Genomic DNA, 13,732 nt, shown 5'->3' on the forward strand with positions numbered 1-13,732 from the left:
GCAGTGTTTTGAGTTACATGCCTTTGCTCGACTCGAGTTTTGTTTTGACATGCTTTTGCTCGGTTCGAGTTTTTGTTTTGACCTGCCAGCAGCATTTCGAGTTAAGAGCCTTCTCTCAGCCCGAGTTTCACTTTGACATATGAGCAGTGTTTTGAGTTAAATGCCTTTGCTCGACTCGAGTTTTGTTTTGACATGCTTTTGCTCGGTTCGAGTTTTTGTTTTGACCTGCCAGCAGCATTTCGAGTTAAGAGCCTTCTCTTGGCCCGAGTTTCACTTTGACATATGAGCAGTGTTTTGAGTTAAATGCCTTTGCTCGACTCGAGTTTTGTTTTGACATGCTTTTGCTCGGTTCGAGTTTTTGTTTTGACCTGCCAGCAGCATTTCGAGTTAAGAGCCTTCTCTTGGCGCGAGTTTCACTTTGACATATGAGCAGTGTTTTGAGTTAAATGCCTTTGCTCGACTCGAGTTTTGTTTTGACATGCTTTTGCTCGGTTCGAGTTTTTGTTTTGACCTGCCAGCAGCATTTCGAGTTAAGAGCCTTCTCTCAGCCCGAGTTTCACTTTGACATATGAGCAGTGTTTTGAGTTACATGCCTTTGCTCGACTCGAGTTTTGTTTTGACATGCTTTTGCTCGGTTCGAGTTTTTGTTTTGACCTGCCAGCAGCATTTCGAGTTAAGAGCCTTCTCTCAGCCCGAGTTTCACTTTGACATATGAGCAGTGTTTTGAGTTAAATGCCTTTGCTCGACTCGAGTTTTGTTTTGACATGCTTTTGCTCGGTTCGAGTTTTTGTTTTGACCTGCCAGCAGCATTTCGAGTTAAGAGCCTTCTCTTGGCCCGAGTTTCACTTTGACATATGAGCAGTGTTTTGAGTTAAATGCCTTTGCTCAGCTCGAGTTTTGTTTTGACATGCCAGCAGCATTTCGAGTTAAGAGCCTTCTCTCGGCCCGAGTTTCGCTTTGACATACGAGGTACATTTTTAGTTAACGGCCTTTGCTTGGCCCATTTTTGCCTTGACATACAAGCAGTGTTTTGAGTCCAGAGCTTTCACTCGGCCCGAGTTTGACTTTGACATGTGAGCAGTGTTTTGAGTTACATGCCTTTGCTAGGCTTGAGTTTTGTTTTCACATGCCAGCAGCATTTCGGGTTAAGAGCCTTCTCTCGGCCCTGGTTTCACTTTGACATACAAGCAACATTTTTAGTTAATGGCCTTGGCTTGGCCCATTTTTGCCTTGACATACGAGCAGTGTTTTGAGTCCAGAGCTTTCGCTCGGCCCGGGTTTCACTTTGACATATGAGCAGTGTTTTGAGTTACATGCCTTTGCTCGACTCGAGTTTTGTTTTGACATGCTTTTGCTCGGTTCGAGTTTTTGTTTTGACCTGCCAGCAGCATTTCGAGTTAAGAGCCTTCTCTCGGCCCGAGTTTCACTTTGACATATGAGCAGTGTTTTGAGTTAAATGCCTTTGCTCGACTCGAGTTTTGTTTTGACATGCTTTTGCTCGGTTCGAGTTTTTGTTTTGACCTGCCAGCAGCATTTCGAGTTAAGAGCCTTCTCTCAGCCCGAGTTTCACTTTGACATATGAGCAGTGTTTTGAGTTAAATGCCTTTGCTCGACTCGAGTTTTGTTTTGACATGCTTTTGCTCGGTTCGAGTTTTTGTTTTGACCTGCCAGCAGCATTTCGAGTTAAGAGCCTTCTCTCAGCCCGAGTTTCACTTTGACATATGAGCAGTGTTTTGAGTTAAATGCCTTTGCTCGACTCGAGTTTTGTTTTGACATGCTTTTGCTCGGTTCGAGTTTTTGTTTTGACCTGCCAGCAGCATTTCGAGTTAAGAGCCTTCTCTCAGCCCGAGTTTCACTTTGACATATGAGCAGTGTTTTGAGTTAAATGCCTTTGCTCGACTCGAGTTTTGTTTTGACATGCTTTTGCTCGGTTCGAGTTTTTGTTTTGACCTGCCAGCAGCATTTCGAGTTAAGAGCCTTCTCTCAGCCCGAGTTTCACTTTGACATATGAGCAGTGTTTTGAGTTAAATGCCTTGGCTCGACTCGAGTTTTGTTTTGACATGCTTTTGCTCGGTTCGAGTTTTTGTTTTGACCTGCCAGCAGCATTTCGAGTTAAGAGCCTTCTCTCAGCCCGAGTTTCACTTTGACATATGAGCAGTGTTTTGAGTTAAATGCCTTTGCTCAGCTCGAGTTTTGTTTTGACATGCCAGCAGCATTTCGAGTTAAGAGCCTTCTCTCAGCCCGAGTTTCACTTTGACATATGAGCAGTGTTTTGAGTTACATGCCTTTGCTCGACTCGAGTTTTGTTTTGACATGCTTTTGCTCGGTTCGAGTTTTTGTTTTGACCTGCCAGCAGCATTTCGAGTTAAGAGCCTTCTCTCAGCCCGAGTTTCACTTTGACATATGAGCAGTGTTTTGAGTTAAATGCCTTTGCTCGACTCGAGTTTTGTTTTGACATGCTTTTGCTCGGTTCGAGTTTTTGTTTTGACCTGCCAGCAGCATTTCGAGTTAAGAGCCTTCTCTTGGCCCGAGTTTCACTTTGACATATGAGCAGTGTTTTGAGTTAAATGCCTTTGCTCAGCTCGAGTTTTGTTTTGACATGCCAGCAGCATTTCGAGTTAAGAGCCTTCTCTCGGCCCGAGTTTCGCTTTGACATACGAGGTACATTTTTAGTTAACGGCCTTTGCTTGGCCCATTTTTGCCTTGACATACAAGCAGTGTTTTGAGTCCAGAGCTTTCACTCGGCCCGAGTTTGACTTTGACATGTGAGCAGTGTTTTGAGTTACATGCCTTTGCTAGGCTTGAGTTTTGTTTTCACATGCCAGCAGCATTTCGGGTTAAGAGCCTTCTCTCGGCCCTGGTTTCACTTTGACATACAAGCAACATTTTTAGTTAATGGCCTTGGCTTGGCCCATTTTTGCCTTGACATACGAGCAGTGTTTTGAGTCCAGAGCTTTCGCTCGGCCCGGGTTTCACTTTGACATATGAGCAGTGTTTTGAGTTACATGCCTTTGCTCGACTCGAGTTTTGTTTTGACATGCTTTTGCTCGGTTCGAGTTTTTGTTTTGACCTGCCAGCAGCATTTCGAGTTAAGAGCCTTCTCTCGGCCCGAGTTTCACTTTGACATATGAGCAGTGTTTTGAGTTAAATGCCTTTGCTCGACTCGAGTTTTGTTTTGACATGCTTTTGCTCGGTTCGAGTTTTTGTTTTGACCTGCCAGCAGCATTTCGAGTTAAGAGCCTTCTCTCAGCCCGAGTTTCACTTTGACATATGAGCAGTGTTTTGAGTTAAATGCCTTTGCTCGACTCGAGTTTTGTTTTGACATGCTTTTGCTCGGTTCGAGTTTTTGTTTTGACCTGCCAGCAGCATTTCGAGTTAAGAGCCTTCTCTCAGCCCGAGTTTCACTTTGACATATGAGCAGTGTTTTGAGTTAAATGCCTTTGCTCGACTCGAGTTTTGTTTTGACATGCTTTTGCTCGGTTCGAGTTTTTGTTTTGACCTGCCAGCAGCATTTCGAGTTAAGAGCCTTCTCTCAGCCCGAGTTTCACTTTGACATATGAGCAGTGTTTTGAGTTAAATGCCTTTGCTCGACTCGAGTTTTGTTTTGACATGCTTTTGCTCGGTTCGAGTTTTTGTTTTGACCTGCCAGCAGCATTTCGAGTTAAGAGCCTTCTCTCAGCCCGAGTTTCACTTTGACATATGAGCAGTGTTTTGAGTTAAATGCCTTTGCTCAGCTCGAGTTTTGTTTTGACATGCCAGCAGCATTTCGAGTTAAGAGCCTTCTCTCGGCCCGAGTTTCGCTTTGACATACGAGGAACATTTTTAGTTAAGGGCCTTTGCTTGGCCCATTTTTGTCTTGACATACGAGCAGTGTTTTGAGTCCAGAGCTTTCGCTCGGCCCGAGTTTGGCTTTGACATGTGAGCAGTGTTTTGAGTTACATGCCTTTGCTCGGCTCGAGTTTTGTTTTGACATCTCAGCAGCATTTCGAGTTAAGAGCCTTCTCTCGGCCCGAGTTTCGCTTTGACATACGAGGAACATTTTTAGTTAACGGCCTTTGCTTGGCCCATTTTTGCCTTGACATACAAGTAGTGTTTTGAGTCCAGAGCTTTCGCTCGGCCCGAGTTTCACTTTGACATATGAGCAGTGTTTTGAGTTAAATGCCTTTGCTCGGCTCGAGTTTTGTTTTGACACGCCAGCAGCATTTCGAATTAAGAGCCTTCTCTCGGTCTGGGTTTCACTTTGACATATGAGCAGTGCTTTGAGTTACATGCCTTTGCTCAACTCGAATTTTGTTTTGACATACCAGCAGCATTTCGACTTAAGAGCCTTCTCTCGGCCCGGGTTTCACTTTGACACATGAGCAGTGTTTTGAGTTAAGAGTCTTTCCTCGGCCTGAGTTTTGCTTTGACATATGAGCATCATTTTGAGTTCAGAGCCTTTGCTCTGAACAACAATGCCTAAACTCTCCTTCTGAAGTTTTGAATGAGATTTGAATGATGCACAGGACTCAATACAGTACTTCTGGTCATTTCAGATTAAGGAGGCAAATGAATAATTACGTGCAACCACGTTCTTAAATATATGTCTCTTCATTCCTTCTGCACCACTTCTTCTCTATGCCGAAGCCTCACCTCGTCCTAACAGTATAGTTCTATGTTTTTTTGGGGGGGTTGGAATAATCTCCCATTTTTTTCCCACGGCCCCATAACAACCAAAGGCGATGACGCGTTGCTTTAATCGTTGTCCGGCCGAGCAAACGGGTTTCCGAGGAAAAGCAACTTCCCATCCGTCCGCTGGAGGCGATGCAACAATCGGGGGATTAAAATGCCGCGGAGAGAAAGCCGGGTCATTCCAGGCCGCGGGGAAATGCTGGGAGTTTCCAAGAGACGGAGAGCAGGATGGGACCCCCAGAGGTCATCTAGTCCATGCCCCAATCCTCTGCCCATCACCACCGGGACCACCTGCACTGGTTTCTGCCAGAGTCTTTGCAGTTCAATCTTGAGGTCCTGAGAGCGGCTGAGTTTTTCCTGTTGTTTTTCACCTGGGATGGCGACATCAATGATCCAAACCTTGTTCTTTTCCACCACTGTGATGTCTGGTGTGTTGTCTTCTAGAACTTTGTCAGTCTGGATTCGGAAGTCCCACAGTATCTTTGCATGCTCATTTTCCAATATTTTTGCAGGTTTGTGATCCCACCAGTTCTTTGCTGCTGGGAGGTGGGACTTGAGGCATAAGTTCCAATGGATCATTTGGGCCACATAGTTGTGCCTCTGTTTGTAGTCTGTCTGTGCGATTTTCTTACAGCAGCTGAGGATATGATCCATGCTTTCGTCAGTTTCCTTGCACAGTCTGCATTTTGGGTCATCAGTTGATTTTTCGATCTTGGCCTGAATTGCCTTTGTCCTGATGTCTTGCTCCTGGGCTGCAGGGATCAGGCCTTCTGTCTCCTTCTTCAGGGTCCCATTCGTGAGCCAGAGCCAGGTCTTCTATTATTATTATTATTATTATTATTATTATTATTATTATTATTATTATTAATTGCCTTTGTCCTGATGTCTTGCTCCTGGGCTGCAAGGATCAGGCCTTCTGTCTCCTTCTTCAGGGTCCCATTCGTGAGCCAGAGCCAGGTTTTCTCCTTATCAGCTTTTCCTTCAATTTTGTCAAGGAACTTTCCATGCAATGTTTTGTTGTGCCAGCTGTCAGCTCTAGTTTGTAGTGCGGTTTTCTTGTACTGATTCTGCTCTAGTTTGTAGTGCAGTTTTCTTGTACTGGTTTTTTGTCTCACTGCAAACTAGAGCTGACAGCTGGCACAACAAAAAACATTGCCTGGAAAGTATTATTATTATTATTATTATTATTATTATTATTATTATTATTATTATTATTTATAAATGTATATGTAAGCCAAATATACATAAAGTGTACAAAAGTGACCTATATCATATCACATTGATCATAATGTTCTTCCTATAACAATCTCTCTTTTTCAGCCCCGGCCGCACGACCGGCACCTTCGACAACGAGGTGGTGATGATGAACCATGTCTACAAGGAACGCTTCCCGAAGGTGAGAAGCAGTCGGAAAATGCCTGGCGAGGACATAATTTCACAGCGACGTAGATGGGGACTTCTATTGTATTTGTTAGACATGTCCAAAAAATCATTTTGAATCGTATATCGGAATTATTTCGGATTGTTCTCGCTTTTTGATACGCATCCCGAGACATTGTCTCACAGCGCAACCAGCAATGTCATTCGAACCATTGTTGGCCCATTCTCTAATTGTTTCTTAATGTTTCGTTAATTCCCCCCCCCCCCAAAATTTTTTTTAAAATATATTTCTAAAAATATTTTTTAAAAATTGTTTCTGCAACCTACCTTGAATGGGAGCTTAGCGCAGCCTAACATGGCTGCCGCTCCCTGGCCAATCAGAAGCTTCCACGATGGACGCAAAGGTGGGGGCTAACGTCCTCTGCGTCCACATGGAAGATTGCCATACAAGCCCGGTGTGTAGCGATTGCGCATGCGCGTCCGCCATTTTAGAAACATTTAGAATTGTTACCAATTGTCGGAAATATCCGAAATTTTTGGGTGAAAAAATCGGAAATACTTTCCATATCGAAGCCCCAGCACCTCCTACTTTAGAAACGAGAATTGAAACTTTTTTTCATTGATTGGACATGCCTAATATAAACGATAAAACAGTCAACAAGGTGCTGTCAAAGAACATAGTTAATTTCTAGGCGTATTTATTTCGCAGTAATTGGCAAGGCAATGAATTCAGCATTTAAGGCCGATATTAGATAAGGACAATAGCACAGTATCATCTGCGTATAAGAGTAAAAGAATATGTGTAGAACAGAGCTTGGGACTATGACCAATGCTAAAGCCTGGGATAAATCGTACAGGAATAGGTTGGAACAAAGTAATATCAAATTCCTACATATATCGTATATGTATAAGCTGACCCGAATATAAGCCGGGGCACCTAATTTTACCACAAAAAAAACTGGGAAAACATTGACTCCAGTATAAGCCAAGAGTGGTAAATTTCAGAAATGAAAATAGATACCAATAAAATTACATGAATTGAGGCCTCAGTAGGTTAAATGTTTTTGAATATTTACATCAAGCTCAAATTTAAGATAAGACTGTCCAACTCTGATCAAATCTTTATTCTCATCTTTTTCAATGTAAATGTGCTTATGTATCCTTTTGATAATAATAGAGTAAAATAATACATGTAATAATACTAATAAATACAGGAAAATAATACCTGTAATAATAAATAGAGTAAAATAATACATGTAATAATAATAAGACCAGAGTGAAATAAAAAATGTATGAATAATAATAAAAATAGAGTAAAATAAATGTAATACAGTAGAGTCTCACTTATCCAATACTCGCTTATCCAACATTCTGGATTATCCAACACATTTTTGTAGTCAGTGTTTTCAATGCATTGTGATATTTTGGTGCTAAATTCGTAAATACTACATAGCATTACTACATAGCATAAATAGCATAGCTAAATTCGTAAATACTACATAGCATTACTACATAGTAAATTACTACATAGCATTACTGTGTATTGAACTACTTTTTCTGTCCAATTTGTTGTATAACATGCTGTTTTGGTGCTTATTTGTAAAATCATAACCTAATTTGATGTTTAATAGGCTTTTCCTTAATCTCTCCTTATTATCCAAGATATTCGCTTATCCAACATTCTGCCGGCCCGTTTATGTTGGATAAGCGAAACTCTACTGTAGTAGCAACAATAATAGAGAAAAATAATAAATGTGATAATATCAATAATAATAGAGAAAAATAATAAATGCAATAATAATAATAATAAAATCAGAGTGAAATAATAAATGTTTTAATAATAATAAAATAGAGTAAAATAAGTGTAATAGTAGCAACAATAATAGAGAAAAATAATAAATAATACCAATAATAATAGAGAAAGATAATAAATGTAATAATACCAATAATAATAGAGAAAAATAATAAATGTAATAATACCAATAAAAATAGAGTAAAATAAATGTAATACAGTAGAGTCTCACTTATCCAATACTCGCTTATCTAATTTGCCTAGTATTTGTGCCTGCTTAATATTAGTTCCTCGTTCCCGGCAGGCGACGGCGCAGATGGAGGAGCGCCTGGCGGAGACGGTGGCCGGCTTCTCGCCCAGCCTGCCGCTCTCGGACGGCGTGTTGGGCTTCATCCACCACCAGATTGTGGAGCTGGCTCGCGACTGCCTGGCCAAGTCCCAGGGCGCCCTGGTCACCTCCCGCTACTTCATGGAGCTCCAGGAGAAGCTGGAGAAGATGCTGCGGGACGTGAGTGAGCCCCTTCACGCACCCTAAATTGCCGCTTCCCGTCCCCAAGCTTAGGGGGTGGCACAGGGGTTATGGGCCCGCTCCCTTGGGGATGGGGCGCGCTGCTTTTCCAGAGAGAGGAAGCACTGCTTTTCCCTCCGCCAACACAATTCCCCCCTTGATGGAGTACTTCCTCATTCCTTTCCGCACACTGGTGAAAGTTTTTGTGGTGTCGCAAATTAGTTAAATTAGCCACCCCACATAAAGCGGTACCTAAATTTTCTACTCGAGCTGCTTAGGCCAACAGCGAGCTAGGCTATTAATGGTCGAGAACTCAATCCGACCTGGGCTTCGATCTCATGATCTCTCGGCCAGTAGTGATTTGTTGCAGCTGGCTACTAACCACCTGCGCCACAGCCCGGCCTACGGAGCAAATGATGGAGCAGAAGGGTCATGTGTGCTGTATTAGTTATAGGGAGATGGGCATGGGTTATAGGGTGTCCTGTTTTGCTCCAGAAGCAGCCTTACAACATGAGCAAAAGTACCATATATACTTGAGTATAAGCCGACTCAAATATAAGCCGAGGCACCTAATTTTACCACAAAAAAACTGGGAAAACATTGGGCGGTAAATTTCAGAAATAAAAATAGATACGAATAAAATTACATTAATTGAGGCATCCGTAGGTTAAATGTTTTTGAATATTTACATCAAGCTCAAATTTAAGATACAGTAGAGTCTCACTTATCCAACTTAAACGGGCCGGCAGAACGTTGGATAAGCGAATATGTTGGATAATAAGGAGAGATTAAGGAAAAGCCTATTAAACATCAAATTAGGTTATGATTTTACAAATGAAGCACCAAAACATCATGTTAGACAACAAATTTGACAGAAAAAGTAGTTCAATACGCAGTAATGCTATGTAGTAATTACTGTATTTACGAATTTAGCACCAAAATATTATGATGTATTGAAAACATTGACTACAAAAATGCGTTGGATAATCCAGAATGTTGGATAAGCGAGTGTTGGTTGAGTGAGACTCTACTGTAAGACTGTCCAACTCTGATCAAATCATTATTCTCATCTTCTTCCATGTGAATGTGCTTATGTATCCTTTTCATAATCATAGAGTAAAATAGTACATGTATTAATAATAATAATAATAATAATAATAATAATAATAAATACAGGAAAATAATACATGTAATAATAAATAGAGTAAAATAATAAATGCAATAATAATAATAAGATCAGAGTGAAATAATAAATGCTTTAATAATAATAAAAATAGAGTAAAATAAATGTAATAGTAGCAATAATAATAGAGAAAAATAATAAATGTAATAATACCAATAATAATAGAGAAAAATAATAAATGTAATAATACCAATAATAATAGAGAAAAATAATAAATGTAATAATACCAATAATAATAGAGAAAAATAATAAATGTAATAATACCAATAATAATAGAGAAAAATAATAAATGTAATAATACCAATAATAATAGAGAAAAATAATAAATGTAATAATACCAATAATAATAGAGAAACATAATAAATGTAATAATACCAATAATAATAGAGAAACATAATAAATGTAATAATACCAATAATAATAGAGAAAAATAATAAATGTAATAATACCAATAATAATAGAGAAAAATAATAAATGTAATAATACCAATAATAATAGAGAAAAATAATAAATGTAATAATACCAATAATAATAGAGAAACATAATAAATGTACCATATATTCTCGAGTATAAGCTGACCCAAATATAAGCCAACCAGGACCCTCACCCGAGTATAAGCCGAGGGGGGCTTTTTCAGTTTTAAAAAGAGAGCTGAAAAATTTGGCTTATACTCAAGTATATACAGTAACTTATTTATTTCTTTTATTTACAGTATTTCTATTCCGCCCTTCTTTCTCTCAGGGCGGATTACAATGAACACAGATATGGCAAACATTCAATTCCAACAGACAAACAACATACAGTATAGACAGACACAGAGGCATTTAACATTTTTTTTCCAGCTTCACGATTCCGGCCACAGGGGGAGCTGTTGCTTCACCGTCCACTAGTGGCTGTACTTCCTCATTCCTTTCCTCGTGTTTTGCTGGCAGTTTTTATGATGTTGTAAATTAAATTAGCTTCCCGCATAAAGCGTCCCTAAATTTCCCTACTTGACAGATGCAACTGTCTTTCGGGGTTGCATAAGTCAACAGCAAGCCGGGGCTATTAATGGTCGGAGGCTTAACCCGACCCGGGCTTCGAACTCATGACCTCTCGGTCAGTAGTGATTTATTGCAGCTGGTTACTAGCCAGCTGCGCCACAGCCCGGCCCTGTGAAAGCTTCGTTTCTGCAAAATAATAATCATAATACAAACAGCAGTAAACAGAAACAGAAGTTAAAGTTCCAAAGCAATGCCAGGTGAAATAAAATTTTTGACGATGTGTGAGAGGCTAATTGAGACTTATTCACTTATTCACCTTTTCCGTCTCAATTACTCTCCTTCCGAAGACTTGGAAATCTGTCCGGTCTCACGGAACAATAAAACTCCCATCAGTCAGTTGTCAGCTGATCAGAGCTTTTCAGAGCTTTTATTGAAGTTATTTACAGCTATGTACACAAGCACAGCTAACACACATGTCCGGCAGAATTGATGGCGACTAGAAAAGGCGAAAGGAAATACAGCAGAGATGTCATTCAGCTAGAATAGCTTCCAGAAATGCAGCTGAGTAATTGGGAACTGCCTTAGCAGCTGTGAGGGGACTCAGGGCTATAAAGCAGAATCAGGTGCAGCCAGCTCTTGCTGGTAATAAACTGACTCTAATGCTTAAGCCTTTGCTCCCCTTGTGCCTGCTTCGAGTCTGCCTCTGGGAAACTTCTCCTAAGGATTTATTACTGTTTCTTTGTCTGAAGTAAGACTACTATTTGATTTGGGAGTTTATCATAAGAACCCTAAGACTTCCTTGCTTCCTTTTGCATTATTCCACAGAGTGTGCTGTACTTTATGTTTTGCTGAAGTAAAGCAGTTTTCGTTTACTTACCACACTGTTTTAAGGCTGTTCTTGAAAGACAAAAAAGGACAGATTGGTTATAAGGGGGGGCATGGGCTATAGGGGGGCTTTCTTGGGGCCGAGGGACGGGACACACTGCTTTTCCAGGGAGAGGGAAGAGAGATAAACCCCTCGGCCAACACAATCCCCCCTTGAGACGGAGCAAACCGAGTCACGCTTTCGGAGGGTTAGAAATTAGGGATGTGCACAATGGCGGAAATCCGTTCTGTTTTCGTTCCGTTTTCGTTTCAAATTTCGGGTACCTCCCCCCACCCTGGGTTCTTTTTTGGGAAGATTCTTCCCGAAACTGAACTCCAAATCCCGAATTACGAATATGAATTAATCTCCAAGAATCTTCCCAAAAAACAGAAGAGGATCCTCTCCTCCTCCCCGTTCTATAGGCGCAAGAACGTTCGGAGAGCGAGGAGTTGCGCTTCGTGGAACAGCTCGTCCGGAAGTTGCTGATCATCATCTCCCGCCCGGCGCGGCTGCTGGAGTGCCTGGTGAGGGGACGATGGGCTTGGTGACCCCGGGACCGCTATTGAGGGAAGTGACCGGTCATTACAGCTGGAAAGGGACTCCTTTCTGGACTAAGACTTCCATCATTTGCTCAGCCAGTTGTTGTCCAAAATGGGAGCCTTCCCCAGCTCTAATGTACGAGGGTTGAATGAAGAGTAATGTCTCCACCTTCGTAACTCCTCAACACATGGCAGTCCTGGTCTGCGGCAGGTCCTGGCTTGTTCAGGAGACTCTCCTCTACAGTTCCATTTGGCGGGAAGCCTTAGCATTGAACGGTTGTGTTGTTAAAGTGCGAAGTACGGAACCCTGCGCAGATGGGGAAGCCTTAGCATTGAACGGTTGTGTTGTTAAAATGCGAAGTATGGAACCCTGCGCAGACGGGGAAGCCTTAGCATTGAACGGTTGTGTTGTTAAAGTGCGAAGTACGGAACCCTGCGCAGACGGGGAAGCCTTAGCATTGAACGGTTGTGTTGTTAAAGTGCAAAGTACGGAACCCTGCGCAGATGGGGAAGCCTTAGCATTGAACGGTTGTGTTGTTAAAATGCGAAGTATGGAACCCTGCGCAGACGGGGAAGCCTTAGCATTGAACGGTTGTGTTGTTAAAGTGCGAAGTACGGAACCCTGCGCAGATGGGGAAGCCTTAGCATTGAACGGTTGTGTTGTTAAAATGCGAAGTATGGAACCCTGCGCAGACGGGGAAGCCTTAGCATTGGACGGTTGTGTTGTTAAAATGCCAAGTATGGAATCCTGCGCAGACGGGGAAGCCTTAGCATTGAACGGTTGTGTTGTTAAAATGCGAAGTACGGAACCCTGCGCAGACGGGGAAGCCTTAGCATTGGACGGTTGTGTTGTTAAAGGGCGAAGTACGGAACCCTGTGCAGACGGGGAAGCCTTAGCATTGGACGGTTGTGTTGTTAAAATGCGAAGTATGGAACCCTGCGTAGACGGTCGGTCAATGCAACTTCAGCAATGTGTAGTCACTGAATTCGTGACAGCAGAATGTGTCGCCCCAAAGGAGATTCATCAGAGAATGCAAGCTGTTTTTGGTGATTGTGTTGATGTGAGTCCTGTGCCTCGTTAGGTGAGTAAGTTTGAAGATGTTGAGGTGGGAACATCTGACTTGCGTGACAAACAAAGAATTGGACGTCCTGTGACAGCAACCGCCGAGTTTCACGAGCAAAACGTTGACAGGTGGATTCAGGACGATCGTTGTATCACTCAGAGGTAAATTTCAAGTGTAATCGGCATTTCACAAGAACGTGTGGGTCACGTTATTGCTTTGCTTGGCTGTCCTGTGAGACGCCGGTTGCGGAAACCGAGTGTCGACTTCTTCTGTGACGGCTTCAGAAAACTTGTTCATCGTTAGCAGAAATGTATCCAATTGTCTGGTGATTATGTGGAAAAGTGAATAGTGGTCATTAGAGACCATATTCTAAGGATTATTTCTGCGTTTGATTTATTAAAATATTTCCATCCAAACCCAAGTAACGAAGGTGGAGGCATTACAGTTCATTCAACCCTAGTAGCATTCTCCCAATTTGTTTTGGACCCCAGATCTTAGAGAGGGTCCCGTTTTGGACTATGGGGAGGGGGGTGGGTCTGGGTTTAAGCCGGGGCGGCCATCTTTCCTTTCTCGACTGCTCGTTCTCAGGAGTTTGACCCGGAGGAGTTCTACCACCTCTTGGAGGCCGCGGAGGGACAGGCCAAAGTGGGGCAAGGCATCAAGACCGACATCCCACGCTACATCATCGGCCAGCTGGGGCTCGCCAAGGACCCCCTGAAGGGTGAGTAGATGGAGCCTGGGAAGAAT

General features: G+C 42.1%; 1 protein-coding gene across 4 annotated transcripts in view; it reads left to right on the plus strand.

Annotated features, from left to right (window-relative positions):
• Positions 1 to 13,732, plus strand: part of mast3 (microtubule associated serine/threonine kinase 3) — an 84,323-nt gene that overhangs the window by 32,239 nt on the left and 38,352 nt on the right. For 3 of the 4 annotated variants that reach the window (XM_062960200.1, XM_062960201.1, XM_062960202.1), the window contains 4 exons: positions 5,992 to 6,067; positions 8,148 to 8,351; positions 11,805 to 11,906; positions 13,574 to 13,706. In XM_062960200.1, coding sequence (XP_062816270.1) covers positions 5,992 to 6,067; positions 8,148 to 8,351; positions 11,805 to 11,906; positions 13,574 to 13,706 — 515 coding nt within the window. The remainder of the gene's footprint in view (positions 1 to 5,991; positions 6,068 to 8,147; positions 8,352 to 11,804; positions 11,907 to 13,573; positions 13,707 to 13,732) is intronic. The other variant, XM_062960203.1, reaches the window with a different exon arrangement.

This window comes from Anolis carolinensis, unplaced genomic scaffold (genome assembly GCF_035594765.1).
Source record: "Anolis carolinensis isolate JA03-04 unplaced genomic scaffold, rAnoCar3.1.pri scaffold_7, whole genome shotgun sequence".
Classification (NCBI taxonomy): Eukaryota; Metazoa; Chordata; class Lepidosauria; order Squamata; family Dactyloidae; genus Anolis; species Anolis carolinensis.